The sequence below is a fragment of the Myotis myotis genome, unplaced genomic scaffold (assembly GCF_014108235.1).
Source record: "Myotis myotis isolate mMyoMyo1 unplaced genomic scaffold, mMyoMyo1.p scaffold_m19_p_3, whole genome shotgun sequence".
NCBI classification, from domain to species: domain Eukaryota; kingdom Metazoa; phylum Chordata; class Mammalia; order Chiroptera; family Vespertilionidae; genus Myotis; species Myotis myotis.
In genome coordinates, this window is record NW_023416335.1 from 182,563,149 (window position 1) to 182,585,487 (window position 22,339).

Consider the following 22,339-nt stretch of genomic DNA (forward strand, 5'->3'; position numbering starts at 1 on the left):
TTTATAAAACTGCATCATCCTGATACCAGAAGCCAATAAAGAATGCAAAATAATTAAAAAGGAGGATAAAATTGTGTTTTCCAAATACTATCTTGCATTGAAAATTAATTAGATCCAAGACTTGCTAATAAAAAAGTGGATTTAATGCCAAATAAGTTTGAGGCACACATCCTCTTTAGAAGAATGGCATTGTACATCATCATAGTAAAGAAGCCGAGAGATTCTGAAGTCATATGAGAGTATCACTAACTCAACATGTTCCAAAATTGTTCAAACATAAAACCTATTTTACATCACATCTATTAACATTTAAATACATGAATGTGCCTCTATTGCCTGGTTCAGGGTAGGTCCTCCTTATTAAGTTTCCCCCCCTCTCTTACTCATTCTTTTTTATGTCTTTTTAATTCATTTTTTCAATTGCATTTTACATTCACTACTCATTCTTTTTTCTAATGAAGTTTTATGGCTTCAACAGTAGATGGAGTCAATCTTAATCACAACCATTCAGGCCTTCCCTAGACCCAATGTTTACAGAGTTGGCTAAAAATGTTATCATTGTTGACAATGTAAAAGTAAAGGTACAACTAAGAGAAAGAGGGAGATGAACACAAGTTTGGACACTCGGAGGTAAGAGAGGGAACGCTAAGAACTTTATTTTTTAAAGTGGGAAAACACATGATACTTTTCATGTTTATTAAACAGGAAATGGATGGAAGTATTGATGTGACATTTGAAGAACTCATACTAGTGACCTCACTCTGTGCAGATAACAGAGGAAGAACAACAAAGGATGAATGACATTAGTTGCAATCTATCAGAATCAATAGATAGTGCCCCAAATTAATAAATCAAGGAAATGGTATGTGCATATTATTTAAAGATATGGAAGTAACCATCAGAAAAAGTTAACAAACCAAACTGGTTAGAAGTAATTGCTTTTGAGGAATAGAGAAGTTGGGGTAAAGGACTGTTACTTGTCATTTTAAATCTTTTTGTACCATTTGATTTCTTTTAAAACATGGGTACGTTTTTGTATGCTAAAACGTTTCTAATGTAGATGTATAAGATTAACACTTAGTAAACTTAGAGGAAGACAGCAAATTTGGATATAGATTAACATAGACATAACGTGGCTATTTGGATGTGATAAACCCCAGTTTAAATCTTTGCTCTACCAACTACTACAACTTGCTGACTTAGGACAAGTCACTAAAACTCTCTAAGCCTCAGCTTCTTCCTCTGAAAACTCAGAAATTACTAGTATACCTAGCACATAAGGTTCTTTTGATCCTTGAAATTGAGATAATGTGTCTAACGCTCTCAGCACATCAGGAAAGTGCTTAATATTGTTTCATTGAATAGTTGCTATAAAAATTATAAAAGCAATTATTATTCCCAAGAATATGTTATAGTCAATTTATTCTTTCAGTCTCCCTTTACTGAGTTGTATACATATGTAATGTTTAAGTGGAGATTTCTTAAATGCTAATGGTCACAAATGTTCCCCCAGCTGTTTTTAGAGGTTTCAGATGATTTGTTTTTATTACCTGCTTTAGAGGCATAATGATGTAATGGAAGAACCCAGCATTAGTTTGACTGCCTCCACCCTGGGCAAATCATTTAACCCAATTTAAGCCATTCCATTTATAAAATGATATTGCTGGAGCATTATTTGTCTGAAGATTGTAGTGAATCAGATGTTCATCTGAGGTGCTAGTCAACTCTAGGGGCCATGGCTGTAGAGAAAGGAAATAAAGTGGCCCATTGAACATGAAGCAATTGTGGGATCCCACATGTCAGTCAAGGCCTGACCTCTAATGTTTGGCTCTGGGGCTGAGGGAATATTTTTGACCTCTGAAATGGGGCTTGGTTTGTAAAAAAAAAATCATGTGCTTTCTGAGGCATAATAAGCCTGCTTGCTTCTGTCAGATGAATTTACTCATCTAAAATATCAAGGTGCCGTTTAGTAAATTCAATTCCCTTCTTATGCCACATGACAGTTTAGAATGTATATAATTCCACTGTTGAATTAATGGTTATGCATAAAATATGCTCTCTTTTCATTGACATTCAGTGTTTTTATAAAAAAATCATTTGATCATCCTTTATGCCAATTTTTGTTTTTTTTAACTTATTCAGGAGTAAATTGGATAGGATCCTATTTAGAAATTTACTTGCAAAGTAGTTATTTTTCAGGATATTGCTACAAAAAGCTTTGAAAAATAAAGAGGATGTGGGAGACAGGATGAGGAACCTGAATTTTAATTGCACCTCTACAAAGCAAACTCTTGACAAGTGTACTCACTCACCCATTCAGTAAATATTTGCTATGGGTAAGATTGATATTCAGATGACAAAAAGGATTCCTGCTTGCAAGTTATTAGGGCAGCAGCTGGTCTGAGGTAGGCCTGCTGGAAACAAAACATAAGTCTATTTTCATCTTAAAAATAGTAAAATATGAAAAAAAAACAACCCTGGCATCACCAATTAAAATAAAATGACAAAATTAATAAATATTTAAAGGACATTTTTCTGTTCTTCATCCCCAAACTTTCCATCTCCAGCTTTTTCCGTTCATATTCACAGGACTGGTATATAAAGGAAAAATTAAAAGACCGCAAACCGTTTCGTTTGCATTTAATTCTCCCAGTGTGTGAGTAAGGCCACTGTGTTTTTGAGCTGGACCTTTTTGTTGGATTTAGGCTCCATGACACGCCTCAAAAAAAGACTCCTTGTTTATTGTCTTGTTTGTTCTACAGGCTGAGACTTGCACAATTTCAAGACTCCATTGGGGTGGACTCCACGTTAAGGTCTGCTTTCCTCGGCAGGGCCAGGCCTTCTTGTGCAGCAGTGATGGAGAAAGAAAAACGCAGCACAGAATTGAGCTGAAGGTTAAAGATGGTGGACTGCCATACCGACTGTATCTAGTCAGAGAAGCACCAGGAAGCTGGCAAGGAGGAAATGCCCGGCTTGACTTTTTCATTTGCAGAGAAACAGAGAGCTCTCTGGCAGGCAGTACCGGCAGCAGCCCTCGGCCCGGAAGCCCTTGGGCCCTGTGATAGGTGCCAGGGAGAGCACCAAAAGGAACCATACCAATCAACCCATCCCTCTGGCTCCTGCTATAACACCCACTTGTAGTACAATTTTCCTTCCCGATTCTTGTAGACACCATTGTTCTTTCTCTCTTGGTTCTGAAGCTTCTGTGTTTACTGTACACGTTCAGAAATTCAACTTGCAAATATGTGTTAGGATGACATCATGTGCATAAGTCTGGAGCTGTTTACATACATTAAGATAGGAGCAGGATTGTATTTAACATTATTTTTTAATTCATTGAATTCATAGAAGAGCAATCAAGCATATGAATTTTAATTTGATTACTTTACAACCACGTCACTTGAAATGTTGCATACAAAACACAGGTGATGAATGGTAGAAGAGCTAATAATCCAAAATTTAAATCCCCCAAGATCATTTGCCTCTATACATTTTTTAAAATATATATTTTTTATTGATTTCGGAGAGAAAAAGGGAGGAGAGAGGATAGAAACATCAATGATGAGAGGATCATTGATCGGCTGCCTCCTGCACGTCCCCTACTGGGGATTGAGCCCGCAACCTGGGCATGTGCCCTTGACTGGAATCAAACCCAGGACCTTTCAGTCCATAGGCTGATGCTCTATCCACAGAGTCAAACCAGCTAGGGCACCTCTATACACTTCTATATAAATTATTGCATTTCAAAAGAAAGGAGAAGCTTAAAATGAAATTTTCTTCTACATGTTTTGACTCCATCCAACATCATCATCATCATTAAGGTGATAGTTGAAGGATGCCAAGATATGGTTCAAATTTTAACAGTATTCTCGTATCCTAGACAAGTATCTCAGTTTAAAAATTAATTTGCACATAGCTATTACATTATGGGGACAATTGTTCTACTAGGAATAGAGCTAATATGTCAATGGGCATAAGGTAAAATTAAGCAGAATGACTAACGAATATAAATGATTCGTATATACATTAAAAAGTTTCACTTCATCATCTATATTTTCTATAATATGATTAATTATATTCATTATCAGATGTATTACCTAATACCTAGGATAAAGAACAAAGTAGAAATGTTTAGAAAGGATAAAGACTGTTCACATTGATTAAACTTTGCTTGCAGAATCTTCAGAAAATAGAAAAGGTGGCTCGAGGCATCATTTTTCTAAAGCTGTGTTTCCTGGCCTTGCCAGCAGTTGGGTTGCAGTAAATGATCACTTGTAGTACAATTTTCCTTCCCGATTCTTGTAGGCACCATTGTTCTTTCTCTCTTGGTTCTGAAGCTTCTGTGTTTTGAAACATAGTTTTTCTTCAAAGTGAACAGTACTGCAATACTTAAGAAAATGGACATTATTCCCAGCAGCATAGTTAGTCCCAGATATATGTGCCTAGAAGAAGAGAGAATCTCAGTCTTAATTATTGTAACTATCCAACTGCAAATAAAAGGTGAAAGAAAGGTCATAATAGCATTCAATCAATATTAATACCAGTGAAATCCATCAATATCAACAAAAATACCATGAGAATGGTTTCTTTAAGAATGCAGATTCAGTCACTATAAAAGGCCTTTCTTTGAACATATGAGACTATTTTGGCAGTATGCTTGCATCAAGTAACTTTTTAGTAGTATTGTCATTTTCAGTTACTACTAATTTCACAATAATTTACACGCTCTCTGTAAATTAGTTCCTTAGACCATATCCCTGTTTGCCCAAAACAGTGCCAGTTTATTGCAGTGTTGTCCCAGGGCAATTTTTAATAGTGCCCCCTTTTACTCTCAAATGTGTCTGGGTTGGAATAATAAATCAGGTGCTTACCCTTGAACCTTGCCCAAAATTCACTTCTACAGAAAAACTGCAAGAAGCAATGTTAAGGGGGAATCAGAGCTCTCAGTAGAAAATAATGGCTTAAGAATAAACCATTATTAAATCAGTTTCTTCCATGAGAAGCCTGGAGTTCTACATTCTATCATAAGATGTGAGGGTGTGGAAAGACAGGCTGAATGATCCTTTTGATCACCTTGTACAGATACTCACAGTCTCTGATTGAGGTATACTGTCTTTACATGGAAATGAATAACAGCCTTAGCAAATGTGGGTGAAGCTGAACTCTACTCCCTTTCAAAGACCAAAGTACATTCTCACATGACATCAAAGTCTGTTAAATCAAACAAACTTATTTAAGAGGATTGGCTCCCACATCCAGCTTCCAACTTCCATGGCTCAGCACCAGGTTTCTTTCTCTAGAAAATGCTCAGATTTTAAATCTTAAAAAAAAATCACTCTTGCTTCTAAGCCATTGAAGCATTGCTTTAAGCAATAAGGGGACTAAATGTTTGATGAATTGGACTGAATGATGCCATAGTGAAAAAGCCATGCCCCCCAGCCCCATGCACACTCACACTCACAGAGAAAACCTTTTACTTTTATGCATTTCAAGTACTGGAATAATTGAACATCAGTTTGGCAATAAAAGCCGGATAGATTTAAAGCCAAATCCAACTCTGGCCCAGGGGGATGATAGCTGACGTAAATGGGACAGTTTGGCTCCGTTTGAAAAAGAATGGAAATAAACCCAAAATATGACCTAAATTTAAATACCTCTGAGTTTCAGGGGATTACTCATTTGTGTGCATAAACTTTCAGAATTCTACTCTATTCTGGAACCTTATGTCATATTTTTTTTTAGTGATTACTCTTAAAAATGCAAGTTAAGATCACGAATGGGGAAAATTAAAAGTATAGCCAAGTAATTAAATGGTAATAGAATTATTCTGTAAAACAGGCTCCTTGATTAGACGATCCTTTGTCTTACAAGCAGTGAAATGACGTGAGGAAGTTAGTGCTGATTGCCTGTGCAGACCCGGGAGGTGATTACCGTGAGATGTGGGAATGAGTTTGATACGGTACCTAAAAACATGTGAATCATACAATCTGCAGGATCCTCTGCTTCCACATCTTTTAAATCCCCATTTGAGGCACGAAGTGTCAATCAAAACTCCAAAATATACGGGAGCTGGGATGCCTGCTGTGAGAAAAACAAATATTTGCTGCTAAAAATATATGCACATCTTTTTGATTACCCTATAATGAATGACTATCTGGAACCACTTCCTTTCAGTCCAAAAATTACTGCTTTGGAGATACCAGGGCATCTGTAGGCGACCAGAACATGCCACCCCCAATATGCCTCTGGTCTAAAGATTATTTTGAGGTGGCTATTTTGAGACACAGAAACACAGGAGAAGCTCTGAAGACCGGGCACAAGTTTCTTTTTTCCTTTTTAAAGGGAAATTTACATTTATAAGGAAATCTCCATTTGTAAGGGCGCCTCCCTTCCTAGGAATATAAGGAAGGACTCTAGGATCTAGAAAGAATCTAGTGATTCTGTTATGCATAAAATCCCATAAGCATGAAGAGCAATTTGTTAAATATAGCTAACAGCCAATTGGGATTATTTGGTGTCTTAAATAAAATTTCACTCTTCATATGTATTGTCCAATTTAATAGGTTATTTACTACTTAAAAATATTTAGTTGATACCTAACTTCAATTGCTCTTAATAATGTGAAGAAAGGCAAAAAAAAAAAAAAAAAAAATCCAAATGCTGGCAAACTTCTGTATATGTTTTAAAATTTTCATAATAGCAAATTTTCAAACATTCACAAAATTAGAGAGGATGATGTAATAAACCCTCATGTGATATCAATAACTTCAACAAAGCTTAACATTTTATCAGTATTGTATAGTCTACCTCCAGACCCAAACCTCCCCTAACCCCCCAAAACTTTTTTGGTAAATATTTTAAGAGAAGTCTCAGACATCATGTCAGTTCCCTTCTGTGTCTTTCAGTATGTATCTTTAACTAATGAGATTTTTAATCATACCTCTTTACAATAACTCTTTAATCTTATCAGAGATTCATATTCATGCTAAGAGATATTAAGTCAGATCAGACAGAGAAAAACAAATACTGTATGATCTCACATGTGGAATCAAAAACAACAACAAAAAACAAACAAAAAATCCCCAAACTCACAGAAAAAGAGATCAGACTTGTGGTTATCAGAGGCAAAGATGGGGGAAGGGGTTGTTTCCCCAATTTTATCAGGATTATATTGTATCTTCATATATTATACCCACTTTATGTCAAGATCTATATAAACCAAAAAACAGACTTTTTTAAAGCTCTGAGTTTGTTTTTCTCCCTGGTAATTCTTTTCTGTTCAATTACAGAGAAACATTTAGGATTGTTTCACTTTTTTTCTTACTAAGAACAGAAAACGTATCTGACTCATTCACATTATTTCCTATGAGTTTTAATTAATGCATATTGAAAAATCTAGTGGTCAGAAAAAAATTCCAATTACATTTAAAAAATCATCCATACTGCTTTGATTGAATGATCTGATCTTTCTACCAAAATGATATATCCTAGCATTGAGAATAGCCCAAAATAATTCCTTCCATTTTAATAACTGATAAAATTACATTTAGGCTTTAGCCTTTCTTATTGATTCACATTTTGGCTTTTCTCTCAGAGGGATCTTCTATAACAGCAGTGGGTTTTTTTGTTTTGTTTTGTTTGTTTTTTACAATAGACCAATGCTGGAAGAGACAAGATTGATAAACAAAAAATGGCATTATTCTCACAGATTCATTTTATTATAACATGGGCCCAAGCACTGACTCTCCATAGATCAGCGGTTCTCAACCTGTGGGTTGCAACCCCTTTGGGGGTCGAATGACCCTTTCACAGGGGTCACCTAAGACCATCGGAAAACACATATATAATTACATATTGTTTTTGTGATTAACCACTATGCTTTAATTATGTTCAATTTGTAACAATGAAATTGGGGGTCACCACAATGAGAAACTGTATTAAAGGGTCGCGGCATTAGGAAGGTTGAGAACCACTGCCATAGGTACTTCTAAAACAAAGGAAGAGAGAAGTCAAGGAAAGGAAGGAGGGAAGAGAGGAAAAAGGAAGGAAGAAAGTAAAAAGAATAGGGACCTAACCACCTATATCAGTCAGTTATATATGATAATTCTGTAAAAATATTTAGAAAAATATTCCAACTATTTTTAGGTGATGGCTACCACACTTAAAACATAGATTATACTTACCAAGAACTCTTATTGCTAAGGTGTAGATACCCAAGGCAAAAGATTTAAGCTGTGGCTTAATACACCTGAAAGCAAGAAAAGCACTATTACAAATATGTATGTGTATTTCACTAAAGCAAATAATAATGTTAGTGACAATCTACTTAGCACATGTGAAGTGATACTAGATTCAAGTAGCATTTATGGAGATCCCACTAGTGTCCTAGCATAGGGAAGGCAAATTAGGCAAAATTAAAGGCAATGCATCCAGGAGCTTATAGTTAACATTCCTAGAAGATAAATCAGCCCTACATGACATATTCAAATGGTGTTGGGTAAAGTAAAATCATGTTTAATCAGCAAAATAACAAAGACACACAAAAAGTCCCCACAAAGTTCTATGATAGTGCAAGAATTTGAGGTAACAATAAAGAATTAATAACCTATAATTAGTTTTTGTGGTTTTGATCTAAAAGCAAAGGATTATATTGATCTGGGTTGATACAATCACAATCACTGTGGCATGTATTTGTGCTAAATAGTGGACACCTGAATTTTTCAGCCAAGTTCAAGAAAATCTAAAGTAACAAGAGCATCCTAATATGACTGAATAGCTTTAGCTGATTGGTCTGTGGCTTTTAATAGTAATAGAGTTATATAATAACTATTGAGTGCTAACCATGGTACTAAGTTCTTTATATGTATAATTTCATTTAGTCTCTTCTTTAAAAGAGGCAAACCCCACAACTTTCCTCCTTCAATCCAAGGACATTTATCTCCTTCTTACATCAAAATACTGAGTGGTTCATTTGAGGAACTGGTAGTAAGGAAAACTCTTCCTCTAGTAGCCTGATTATTCATTTAGTCCATTAACTTCTTGGCACAGTGTAAGAAGATGTGGAAAAAATAGCCACCCATGAAGAAAAATCCTGGCCTGAGAACTCTGGGTCAATGATTTCCCATCTTTTCGAACCCACGCTCCCATTTGAAAATGCAAATATCTCATGTTGTCCTTACACTTTTTTCCAAAAAAGCATTTGTAGATGTTAGGTCCTATTTTCTATTTATTTTTTTAGATCGATTTCTATAATATAAACTGCAGGAAATTAAAGATGTATGCAATCCTTTTGATTAGTTTCATTTTATAAAAACTAAATATTCATTCTCCTATATGTTAATCAATGTAAAATCTAAAATAATCTAATCTACCTCATTAAAGAATTGTTTCTAATAGAATTTGATTTTTTGTTTAATAATTGTATAACATTTGTAATATTTTTAGGTTAGTTTGATTAATTGTATATTAGTAATATTTGTGAGGCTAATTAAATTAGGAAGAAAATTTTCTTACAGAATACTAGTTATAAAACATTATAAAATTTGACTTTATGTACATTATAATGGAGATCCATGACAGGAGAGTAAATAACAAGTGTTTAAGTATCTATAGATATAAAAGGCTAATATGCAAAGTGTCCCCTCGGGAGTTTGACCGGGAGACCGGGAGTTCAATCGTTTGCTATGATGTGCGCTGACCAACAGGGGGTTGCCCCAGAGAATTTCATGCACCAGGCCTCTAGTAAATTGTATTACAACAGAAAGAGAGTCTATAGGGAAGTTGAATGATGTTATAAATTCAAGAAGAAAGAAATATGCAACATTTTGACTATTAAAGATTTTCAAATGGTTTTAAATTAGGTGATATTGGTTATCTAATCCATTTTCTTTAGATCCCATTGGTTACATTTAAAAGAGTGACCTACATTTAAAATCATTATAATTTTAATAGCAATTATTTACAATATACTGGAAATCAATGCTTAGTTAGTATTGAACTTAACAAGCTAGAGGCCCAGTGCATGAAATTCGTGCACTCAGGGGGGGCAGGGTCCCTTAGCCTGGCCTGCACCCTCTTGCAGTCTGGGAGCCCTTGGGGAATGCTTGAATGCCACGGAGGCAGAAGAGGCTTCTGCCACTGCTGCTGTGCTTGCCAGCCATGAGCCCGGGTTCTGGCTGAGTGGTGCTCCCCCTTTGGGAGTGCACTGACCCCCAGGGAGAGCTCCTGCGTTGAGTGGGATCAACCAAAAACTGGCTCTCCAACATCCCCTGAGGGGTCCCGGATTGCGAGAGGGTGCAGGCCAGGCCGAGGGACCCCACTAGTGCACGGTTGGGGCGCAGAGGTATGTGGGAGGTTGGCCAGCCAAGGAAAGTCTCCAAGGCGTGTCTGGCCTGTCTTGCTCAGTCCCAATTGGCCAGACCCCAGTAGCAAGGTAACCTACCGGTCAGAGTGTTTGCCCCCCTGCCCCAGTGGTCAGTGCACATTATAATGAGTAGTTGAATGGTTTAGCATATCATTAGCATATTATGCTTTGATTGGTTGAAGGGACAACCAGATGACCGGATACTCAGAATATTAGGCTTTTATTGTATAGGATTTTTAGATGCCCACTTAAAATATGCAAAGGGGTGCACAGTATTAAAAATTATTTCAGCCCTAACCAGTTTGGCTCAGTGGGTAGAGCATCAGCCTGTGGACTCAAGGGTCCCGGGTTCAATTCCGGTCAAGGGCATGTACCTTGGTTGTGAGCACATCCCAGGTAAGGAGCGTGCAGGAGGCAGCTGATCGATGTTGCTCTCTCATCAATGTTTCTAACTCTCTATCACTCTCCCTTCCTCTCTGTAAAAAATCAAGAAAAAAAATTATTTCAGGGTTTTAAAAGCAAAAATGTTTGGAGTCATTAGCACCGTATTTGTGGATTAGAATCCTCAATTGATCTAAACACACATACACACACACACACACACACACACACACACGCCAGTTAGAGTAATAATATACGGAAAAATAACCTACATATCAAAGTAATAAAAATAAAAAAATTGTGATATTAGATGAGCCTTTAAAGAGTCATATAAACACTACCATTTATAATTCAGTGGAACCACATTTAATCTAAAACAAATTTAGTCTATGCTAATTAATATCACCAGCATTAGAAATAGCAGACTATATTGATTTAGTGGCTACAGTGATGTAGGCACTAACATTTCTTTCTAGACCAATGGTTTGCAAACATTTCTCACTAGAAAAACCACATTTTTGTATAAGAACCTAATGTGGGAAAAGTATGAAAGTGGAAAGAGGATATGGGATGTTTCCTAAGTGAGCTATAAGAAATCATGATGATTCCACTGCTCTAGATGACTATAGCATGTCTTATATTAGAAATGGGAAAGGAGAGTCAGTGTTCACCTCAGAAGCAATATGTATCCAGGTATGCCACCTAGAGATAAAGTATAGGACGTGATGACTGATATTACAAGGAAATACAGAAACATTTTGGGACATTCATTATCTTTTTGGCATCTGCCCACCATGCCTGAGGAATTTCCTGATATAGAGGCTTCAATTCCCACACAGGTGCAGTTATGAAATATCTGTAACAAGACAGGGAAAAGTCCAATTACTGAAGTTAAACTTAAAGTTAAAAATAAATATTTATTTTAAAAGTCTTTACAGTATAGTATACAGATATTATGTAAACAATAGGGAAATATTCTTCTATTTTTCTGTGTTAGAATATATAGAACAAAGCAAAATTTATAGAGATAACTTTTTATTATCCAGACAGCTGATGGTTGATTTACAAACTAATGATCTTACAGAGTTATCTTCCAGCAAATACTACTAAATCCAATTGTACCTTATCTCCTCCTCTGCCACTTCCAAGTCTAAACCATCACTATTTCTTGCCTTGATTATCTCAATGATCTCTTTATGCTCAACTTATGTCCACTCTTATCCAACTATTGTGTTTCCACACAGTAACCGAATGAGCCTTTAAAAAAAGGCAGATTGCATCATTGTTTTTAGCCTTCCAATGGCTTCTTATTATCCTACTAGAGGCCCGGTGCACTTGGGGGGATCCCTCAGTCCGGCCTGCACCCTTTCACAATCTGGGACCCCTCAGGTAGGGTCCCTAGGCCTGGCCTGAGATCAGGGCCTATCAGGGCTTTCCTTCCCTGGGCTGCAGGCAGCTGGCTCCACCCCCACTGCTGCCACTGCTGTCCATCTGTGCAGCGCTGCCCCCCACTCCCCTGCCATCAGTGGCTTCCCTCTGCAGGCGACAGGTGTGGGGTGCGATGGCTTGGCTGGCCTGGGCCTCCCTCTGCGAGGCAATTGCTGGCTGGCTGCACACCTGCCACAGAGTTGCCACTGGTGGCCTGGGCCTCCCTCTTTCTTTGCTAAGGGGTGGGGCCAGCCCTACAAGGGGCCATCTGCCTACCTGATCGCTCCTAACTGCTGGCCTGCCTACCTGATCTCCCCTAACCACTTGTCTTCCTACCTGATCACCCCTAACAGCTGGTCTGCCTGCCTGATCACCCCTAACCACTTGCTTGGGAGCGGGGCCAGCCCGGCAAGGAGCTGTCTGCCTACCTGATCGCCCTAACCACTGGTCTGCCTACCTGATCACCCTAATCATTTTGCCTGCCTGCCTGATTATTCCTAACTGCTTGCTTGGGGACGGGGCCAGCCCGGCGAAGGGCCATGGTGGTTCTGGTCTCTGGTTGTTCTGGTTGTTACACTTATGGTGGCTGGCCTTTTATTATATAGGATATAATATAGGATATAGTAAAAAGGTAATATGCAAATCAACTGAACTGCGGAATGACTGGTTGCTATGATACGCACTGACCACCAGGGGGCAGACGCTCAATGCAGGAGCTGCCCCCTGGTGGTCAGTGTGCTCCCACAGAGGGAGCGCCACTCAGCTAGAAGCCAGCTCATGGCTGGTGAGCACAGCGGCAGTGGCGGAGCATCTCACTCCTCTGCAGCAGCACTAAGGATGTCTGACTATCAGTGGGGAGCAGGCCTAAGCGGTCAGTCAGACATCCCCCAAGGACTCCAGGACTGCGAGAGGGTGCAGGCCGGGCTGAGGGACCCCCACCCCCAGTGCACAAATCTCGTGCACCGGGCCTCTAGTACTTGTATAAAATCCAAAATCCTTAAAGTGGCTTATCCATGGTGTATGATGTAGCTCCTGGATTTCACTCAGAACTGACTGCTCAATGATTTTTCCCTTCTCCTCCTGCTTCAGCCACACACATGGGTTTCCATCATGCCCTTGTCAAGCCCCAACATGGCGAGTTTACCCATGCTTCATTGCTGTTTTCTTTTCTGGGCAGCTCTTCTAGGTGGCTCCATGGCTGGCATATACACCATAGGTCTCTGCTCAGATATTTCATTAAAGAGAGCTTCCATGATCAACCATTCAAAATAATACCTCCATCTCTCCACCCTTTTATCCTCACTCCTCTTTTCCTCACAGTGCTTATTACTACCTGTTAGAATAATATATAATCACTTATTTTTAACTATGTATCTTCACTAGAATGTCACCTTTGACAGAAATTGTCAGCTTTGTCATCATTTCACATCTACAGCCCAAAATAGGTTCTTCAGCACTCAAGAAAAATTTGTTAAATAAAGAGGCAAAATTTGAGGCTATGACATCATTTATAGTGGTTACTAGGAAAAAATCTTCTGAGAAATAAAACTCAACTTAATTGTGGACAGAAAAGCAACTTTAATAACCTCTCATCAGTTTATTTCTATAAATTTCATGTATGAATATATACATATAAGTTGTCATTTTTATCACAGAAAAAGTTTGTGAATTTTTAGATAAACAGTGAAATAAAGGTGACATTTCCTTTTCAAGAAAGAGAAGCGATAGAGATTTTTTTAATGTCAGGTAAAAAGCTTCTAATCTTGACTGTCTCTCACTAGATATGTGAGTTTTAGGCATCCCTTGTATCTCAGTGCCACAGTTCTCACATGAAGAAAATCAATAAAATAATACCTATATACTTGAGGAAATAATGTTTAAATGTGAGTTTGTTTTTAAGACACCTCTCTTAGTCCCTGGCATGCAATGTCTTCAATAAATGAAGCTCTAATTAAACAACTGCTTTTGCTGAAGCAGTTATTTGCAAAAAGTAGTGGCTGAAAGAAAAAAAAAATAAAAGGAAAGAAAGATGAAAAGGGATAGAAGGTGAAAACTGAGATTTCAGATGGGAGGGAAGTCTTACTATTGCTAGAGACTAATTCTTTATGTTCTGAATAAAATGTTAAAATATCAATAAACAGAGAGGAAATCAAAGTATTACTCTGTGTCTGCAGAAGTATTTGCCTAAGCATTCTCTTATTGTGGACAAGCATGTGTAAATATATGTGTGTTTATTTTCAGCCCTCTAGGACTATCAAATATAGGCAGATCTCATCAGCCACAGTACAAAGCCATCTGACCACTGTGCAGTATACACAGAGGATATGACGAAGAGTCTGTGTTTGAGTAGGAATGTGAAGGTGTGATTAGGGGGATGAATCTGTTAATAATGAAGTACATAAAACCCTTGGTTTTCTATCTATATTTCCAACCTCATCTTCCTCTTCCATCCTAGAGGAACCCTTCATTCCAGTCACCAACTCTTGATTACACAAACTGGCTTGATTTTTCAGGAGGAGCAGCCTCAGAGACATCAACTTTCTCAAAAACAGATTCCCGACCCTTGGGTCTAGAGACCTCTTAGGCTAGCCTTCCTAACACTGGCCTGTATTGGTCCCGTCCCTAAAACCATTGGTGGTGGGGTCAGCAGACATGGATCCCAATACAGATCTTATTATATGATCTTACAACTTAGACTTTCTCATTCAAGAATAATATTCCTTAAAAGCAAAATGAGAGAATTAGACTGCATAACTACTAAGCTCATCCTGCCCATTCCATGATTTTAATTCTTAGCCTAATTCTTTCAACAACTCTAGTTTCTTCATGATGATAATATTTCCTATCTTCACACAAGAAAACAAGGGCACAGAATAACAGATCTCAGTGAGGAGGTGGGTGGAAGAGATTAACCCAAGAATATATACTCATAACTCATGGACACAGACAACATTGTGGGGAAGGCCTGGGGTGGGGGGTGAGGGGGGGGGGAGGGGGAAAAATGAAGGTCATCTGTAATACTGTCAACAATAAAAAACAAAACAAATAAAATAAACAAATAAAAACAAGGGCAGATTAAGAGCCAGGGTTCCTACCAGTGTGGTCTGATTCTGGGTTGGCCCCTGAGCCCTACCCCCATAGACTTGTATAGTTACATATTGTTTCAGGCCCATGGGTACACACTTTAGGGGAGATTTCTTACAATAGTTTTTCCACTCCTGGTGGAGGTTTGACAGCCAGCAAGACAAGCTGATGCATATGTGATTCCATTTTCACCACACATGGGTTCCCACTTTGTCTCTGAACATTTGCATCTTGAGTTGCAATCTGAAAAGAGAGCTCGTTCATGAGAAGAGACAGGTTTGGTTCTGAAAAGAAATGTAACAGTATAAAATATTACCTCTTAGCAGGCAGTAACCTAATATTTTTAAAAATCAATGTTCTGGAGTGATACAAAGGGCACGGCCAACAACGTTTCCCTTTTGGAAACATAATTCTCATTAGAAATATTAGCTTCTGATCATTAAATGTGAGACCAGCCACCAAGAATAGCATTCTTTTGAAAGTTATCTCTAGAGATTTTTAACTGCACATAATACGGTTTTTTTATTAATGTCTATTGCCTCTAGAATCTTCTCATATATTTCTATGCAAAGACGTATGAAAATGGCTACAAGGCAGAAAAGTAAAGTGTAGAGGATTTTTGACAGTAATTAAATGCATAGTAAATGGAGTGTGTGTAAATTTCCTTCAGAGTTGTTTAAACATCAGTAGAATTGGCATTGCTAATGGTATGGTGACGAAAACAAGAGTCAGGCAGTCAACATTTCAACAGACTTTCAACATCTGTAGGAGCTGCATATCTTATTAGTGTATATCTGACTAATAAAAGCATTGACAATTCATCTAACTTTTCTTTCTCCCACATATCCTCCCACCGTTTGGAGCTCTTCCAAATCTTTTGACTTTGTTTTACATGCTTTTTTAAATGACTTACCCATTCATTTATTCATAAAAAATTTATCGGAAGCCTTCCAAGTACTTGCTTTGGGAGAAGACGGCTAAAAATACGAATGAGACAATATCTGTCCTCAAAAAGCTGGCTTTTTAAAAACAGTTAACATGACCTAATTTTGGTTGTCTTTTCTTATTTCCCCCCTCTCTTTTGTTCTCTCATTCATTGTATTTCCCTTTTAATCTGTACAAGAATTCCTTCTCTCCCTCACTTCTATTTCTTCTCACCTGAATTGCCGAATCCTCCTATACTTATTCTCCTTACCCTATTGATATCTCTTTATTCTTCTATGGGTATACGTATACAGTGGTATGTCTCTTCTATCTGCTCCTTAATTAGCATCCATTGGCCCTTCATAATTCATCTTTTCCTCTCCCATTTTGAATTTATTTATTTGCTTATTCTCTTTGCCTGCTTTTTTTTTTTTTTTACAAAAATTGAGAAACTTAAAAACACACACATAAGCTGTCATGTACTCTCACTGATAACTATTTGTTTTATTCATTTCTGTAGCACTAACACCAAAAACAATTCCTGATACATAGTAGGCTAAGAAACAAGATTTTGGTAAAGCAATCAATTAAAAAATGGTACTCTATTTTGGAGAAAGAATCAATCATTTTGACCCTTCCCTCTGAAAGCTATTTCCTATAATAATTGTAATAATAATTTCTTAGTTGATGTAATATTCTATCTAGTAGGACTGCTATAGATTTGGTCACTTCAAATGTAAAAAGAAAGACCTCTGAGATGTCTCCAAGCAAACTGAAAGAGTATTTAACTGGGTCTCCTGACAAATCATACAGGAATATTTCATTCTATTCCCTGCCATAAGGCATCCCTTGTTAACAGACTGTTCAGTAGTATCTGAAAGTATCAATATGTGCCTCTGAAAGCCTACAATCGGGCACTATCGATCTTGAGATCACAGAAGGATGGAGCTAAAAGGGATCTGGTTGTGATTAGGTCCACTGTGGGCAGATAATTTTCTCAAATCCCAAGGTTTATTAGTGACAAATTATAACCCTTATAAGTCTCTGGATTCTAAATTCTTGTCTCACAATAGATTTATTCTCATTATTGCAGAAGCAGCTTTCTTCCTTCCACTACCTCATCTAAAGGTTCTTGACAATGTTCCTGTTGAGTGTCCAGAATCACAGTGACTCAGGGGGATCCTGGGGAGCAGCTTGTATTTTATAAAGCCAATTATTTTATGTTAATGAAGGTAGGTTAAATTTATCATCTAGGGCAATCTTGATGGAGAAACTAATTGCATACGTGGTTTTTAAGAAGGATGTGTTGCCAATGGAGTTGTTTAAAATTGTAATTATGAGTTTTATCAAATATGCCAGGATGTTTATATTCAAATGAAATTTGCTTTCAAAATAGTCAAGCTGGGAGGGGACAGACTTCCCCAGTGATGTTGCAATTTTTTTTGGTTGCTTCCAATAGCAAAGCTACTCTTATAGGCTAACTCAGTGCCATTGTTGAGAATATTTTTGAAAGCAAAAGAAGAGTTTTAGAATGTTTTAAGGAATGATGGCATTATTTCAATGCAGTTATAGTCTTTTAAGATGAGTACTTCTAAGGGCTAGTATGCATGTAATAAATATACTATTTTCTATTAATTTAATAATATTTATGTTCTATTCTAAATATTTTTATAATAAAACTAGAGGCCTGGTACATGAAATTCGTGCACGCGGGTTGAGGTGGGGGTGAGGGTGGGAGAAGGGTGGTCCCTCAGCCTGGCCTGCACCCTCTCCAATCCAGTACTCCTCGGGGGATGTCTGACTGCCGGACATCCCTCTTGCAATCTAGGACTGCTGGCTCCTAACCACTCGCCTGCCTGCCTGCTTGATCGCTCCTAACTGCCCTCCCCTGCCAGCCTGCTAACTGCTCTCCCCTGCCAGCCTTATCACCCCTAACCGCCTCTGTCTCAGCCCCTGCCACCATGGCTTTGTTTGGTAGGACATCTGGAAGATGTCTGGTCTAATTAGCATATTACCCTTTTATAGTATAGATAATTATAAATATTTTATACTAAAATGTTATACTTTTAACATGAACTTCAAAAGTTTGCTATTATTGTCTGTTTATGTGTTGCTTTTGTCTTACAGAGAGCATGGTGTTGCAGAAATTTATTATACTTTGAGGAAGTAAACTAACCTTTCTAAACTTAATTTCCTTCAAACAAGAATAACAAAATTTACCTCACAAGGTGTTCTGAGGATACAAGGAAGATACTGAAAGTCAAGATATTTTGTAAATTGCAAAATACAAAGTACTTTACCACTGTCCATTTACTATGAGGATTATAGGGATAAAGATAGCACAAGACTTCTACTCTCTCCAGAACCTTCATGCAATTCCTGTTTATAATTATTGTTCTTAATCTACATTGCTGACTGTTACTAAGGTGATGCTACACTTAGGGAAGTCTAACATTAGTGTGATAACTTCCAGAAGCAGGGTATAATAACTTTGCATTCATTAATTTTTCTATACATGTTTGATAACAAAAGTATAACTGATGTTCCCCTGACAATAGGAGAAACTGAGTTAATGAAGGTGATGGAGATTGAAAAATGGAGACAAGACAGATCAGCTTGGAAGAAAGCATAGGAAGGGAGTTGGAAAGCAAGCAGTAAGCAAGAAGCAGCTGAACCTTGAGGAAACAGAAAGTAATGTTAGAAGCATTGACCTTTGAGCCACAGGTACTTCTAGTCAGTCAGGCAGGTGAAATCAGGAAGGCTGGCATGGCATACAGGAGTGGCTCGATCATTTTTTTAAACCAACAATGTACAGGTAGGTAGAATGATAAAAAGAGCTGCCTCTGGAAACTCATGCTCAAAGACAATGATTGTAAGGACTCTTGAAGAGAAGGCAAAATAGTTTCTTCAAGACCCAGCTTTAAGAGTGATAGATTCCACTTAGGGATATTTATCTGAGGAAAATGAGAACACATATTGTAAAAGATATAAGCACTCTTAAGTGTATGGCAACATTATTTATAATAGCCAAGATTTGGAATCAACCTAGATATCCATTGATAGATGAATGAATAAAGAGAATGTGAGATATATGGGAATGTTACTCTGTAATGAAAAGAAATGAAATCTGTCATGTCTGACAACGTGGATGGACCTACAAGGAATTGTGCTAAGTAAAATGAATCAGACATAGAAAAATAAATACTATATGACTTTACTTGTATATGGGACCTAAAAAAAAAAACTCCATCAGAAAGAAATGAACAAGCAAAACAAAACAGATATAGACTCATAGATGAGAGAACAAACTGATGGTTGACAGAGGGGAGGGAGGTGGGAAATGGGTGAAAAAGGTGAAGGAGAATAAAAGATAATAATTTCCAGTGTTAAAATAAATAAGTCACAGAGATGTAATGTACAGCACAGGGAATACAGTCAATTATATAATACTGACTTTGTAGGGTGACAGATGCTTAGAGATTTATCATGGTGATCAAATCATAAGGTATATAAATGTTGAATCACTATGTTGTACAACTGAAAAAATATACTATTAAAAAACGAGTGATAGACTCTGGAAGCCAAGAAACTTAATCACCCACCCATAGGGGTGTCATAGGCCTGAGAGTATCAGTAAGTTCTCTTGGCCAACTGCAAAGAACTAAAGAGAGCTGCCATGTGGGTCACTGGGTTGAGGAATAGAATTGTCTCCTGAAACTTTATCTGATTTGAATACAACAGAGACCCCAACAGGTGGCATGGAGACATTCCCAGTTATGGTCAAAGAAAAAAAAATACAATTGTTTCCATGAATGGCATATATATTTTGTGCCAGGCAATACTGGGCACTTTCACATATGCTATCTTGCTTAAGTCTTACAAAACCTTAAAAGGCAGTAATTACTTCTATTTTTAAATGGGAAAATTGAAGCTGGAGTCTATTAAATAACCCATACAATATCTTTTCACTAAGAATGGGAAGAGGCAAGATTCAAGGTTTGAATTGTCCACTATCAGGTTGCTGTCCTAAAGTAAGATGTAGGTTTAGCTTCTTTTTATATTTCTTTAAGACATTCAAATTCAAAAGAGATGACAGATTTTGGTGACAATTATAACTTTCATGTCATAGATATCATCAGTTATGGAACACTAGAACAATTATCCCCTTTCCATGGCGATGATGGTTCAAAATCAAATCATCTTATTATGAAACTCTATGAAAAATTAATTTGATTAAGCAAGCCAATCTCTTCAGATTATTTCATGAGTGAACATACCCTTGGTAGGAGACAGTTAATCCTGCCACAGCAGAGTTTTCACAGCCCAGGGCAAACAGGGAAAGGAATAGGAGGTACCCAAGGACTGATGCTCCCAGGTAGATTTTTGCAGCTCCATATACACCGATTCTGAATTTTTTCATTACTATCCCTCCAGAGAATATTCCAAGGGCTACTGCAGGTATGTTGATGAGCCCTGAGGAACAAGAAAAAAAATGTATCTATCATTTTGTGAATCTCTGAAAGAAATCTGAGTACACTCACACAAACTTTCTTTTAAAAAAAAATATATATTTTATTGATTTTTTACAGAGAGGAAGGGAGAGAGACAGAGAGCTAGAAACATCGATGAGAGAGAAACATCGATTAGCTGCCTCCTGCACGCCCCCCACTGGGGATATGCCCGCAACCCAGGTACATGCCCTTGACCGGAATCGAACCTGGGACCCTTGAGTCCACAGGCTGACGCTCTATCCACTGAGCCAAACCGGTTCGGCTATAAAGAGATTTTGATGAATGTCTAGATTATAGTTTCATGATAGCACAGTCTCAGAGTTCTGACTACACAGTGTCTAGCATAAGGTGTGAAATCAATTAATACTGAATGAATCAATGTGTTTCTGGCCCAATCTAGGTCTAACAGGTACAATCAAGTAGCAGCTAGGTGACTATTAATGTTCTTTAAGGTTGTGCATAAAAAATAATAGGCACAGGGAATGCAGAGAGTTTTTTTTTAAGTATTTGTTCTATTTTCTGGCTCCCCTAAAATTTGTTTTCATTGAGGACCCAACTCTTTTTTTTTATATATATTTTATTGATTTTTTACAGTGAGGAAGGGAGAGAGATAGAGAGTCAGAAACATCGATGAGAGAGAAACATCAATCAGCCGCCTCCTGCACATCCCCCACCGAGGATGTGCCTGCAACCCAGGTACATGCCCTTGACCGGAATCGAACCTGGGACGCTCCAGTCCGCAGGCCGACGCTCTATCCACTGAGCCAAACCGGTTTCGGCGAGGACCCAACTCTTAATTTGGTATCCTTCCTAACAAAACAATGTATATTTGATTACTTTTATATTTATTATTTGCTTATGATGTACCAGCCACTCAGCTAAGCATTTAATATTTTATCTAATCACATTTACTCTTCACCATGCCCTTAGGAGGTAGGGATATTAACATTTTCACTTCAGAGGGCAATTTGTTTGTGGTCGTGGTGACAACAGATTGGAATACAGGGCGTCTGATGTCAAGTTCTGTGCTTTCAAGCACTACGTTATACTGTCTCTCCTTCAAGGGGTTTAGGAGGCAGTTTTCTTGATCAATAGACATTCAACCTCCTTAGTCATCAAACAGATGTGGCTTAAAAACTCCACTAGGAAGAGGTCTAACAAAGTGGTTGAAAGCTTGGACTCTGGAGTCCTAACTTCCTGTGTTTAGATTTCAGTTCTACAGCTTAATGGCTGTGTAACTACAGGTGATTCTCTGAACTTAAACCTGTCTGTCTGCTCACCTACAATATGGAGCTAATAACAGTGATTGAATGACAGGAAAGCTTTTAGCACAGTATCTGACACAAAATATTATTCAGTTAAGTTCTTCATATTCCAGTCTATTAGATTCACAAAGATAAAATACTGTGATGGGGGAGTGGAACACCTCTACGTCAGAAAAGAGAGAGAAAGGAGCCCTTTGGTGCTGTGTTGGTTGGATTTTAAATTGGGAAATAATGCTAGAGAACAGAAATCTGGCACTCAACAATCAGCTATTTCTCTACTATTTTAGAATTTCTTTTTATATTGTGTACACACCAATCATTGATGTCCACATTACCTTGAGCTTTTGAGAGAAGGGCAGAAGCTTGTAGAAATCCTGGACAAC

At 37.7% G+C, this 22,339-nt stretch overlaps 1 protein-coding gene across 1 annotated transcript in view; it reads right to left on the reverse strand.

The window, feature by feature from the left end:
* Positions 1–3,656: 3,656 nt before the first annotated feature.
* Positions 3,657–22,339, reverse strand: part of SLCO1C1 (solute carrier organic anion transporter family member 1C1) — a 43,292-nt gene continuing 24,609 nt past the window's right edge. The window contains exons 9-14 of the mRNA XM_036300039.1: positions 20,458–20,653; positions 15,375–15,540; positions 11,416–11,600; positions 8,184–8,248; positions 5,964–6,081; positions 3,657–4,442 (exon numbers count right to left, since the gene is read on the reverse strand). Coding sequence (XP_036155932.1) covers positions 4,220–4,442; positions 5,964–6,081; positions 8,184–8,248; positions 11,416–11,600; positions 15,375–15,540; positions 20,458–20,653 — 953 coding nt within the window. The 3' untranslated portion in view covers positions 3,657–4,219. The remainder of the gene's footprint in view (positions 4,443–5,963; positions 6,082–8,183; positions 8,249–11,415; positions 11,601–15,374; positions 15,541–20,457; positions 20,654–22,339) is intronic.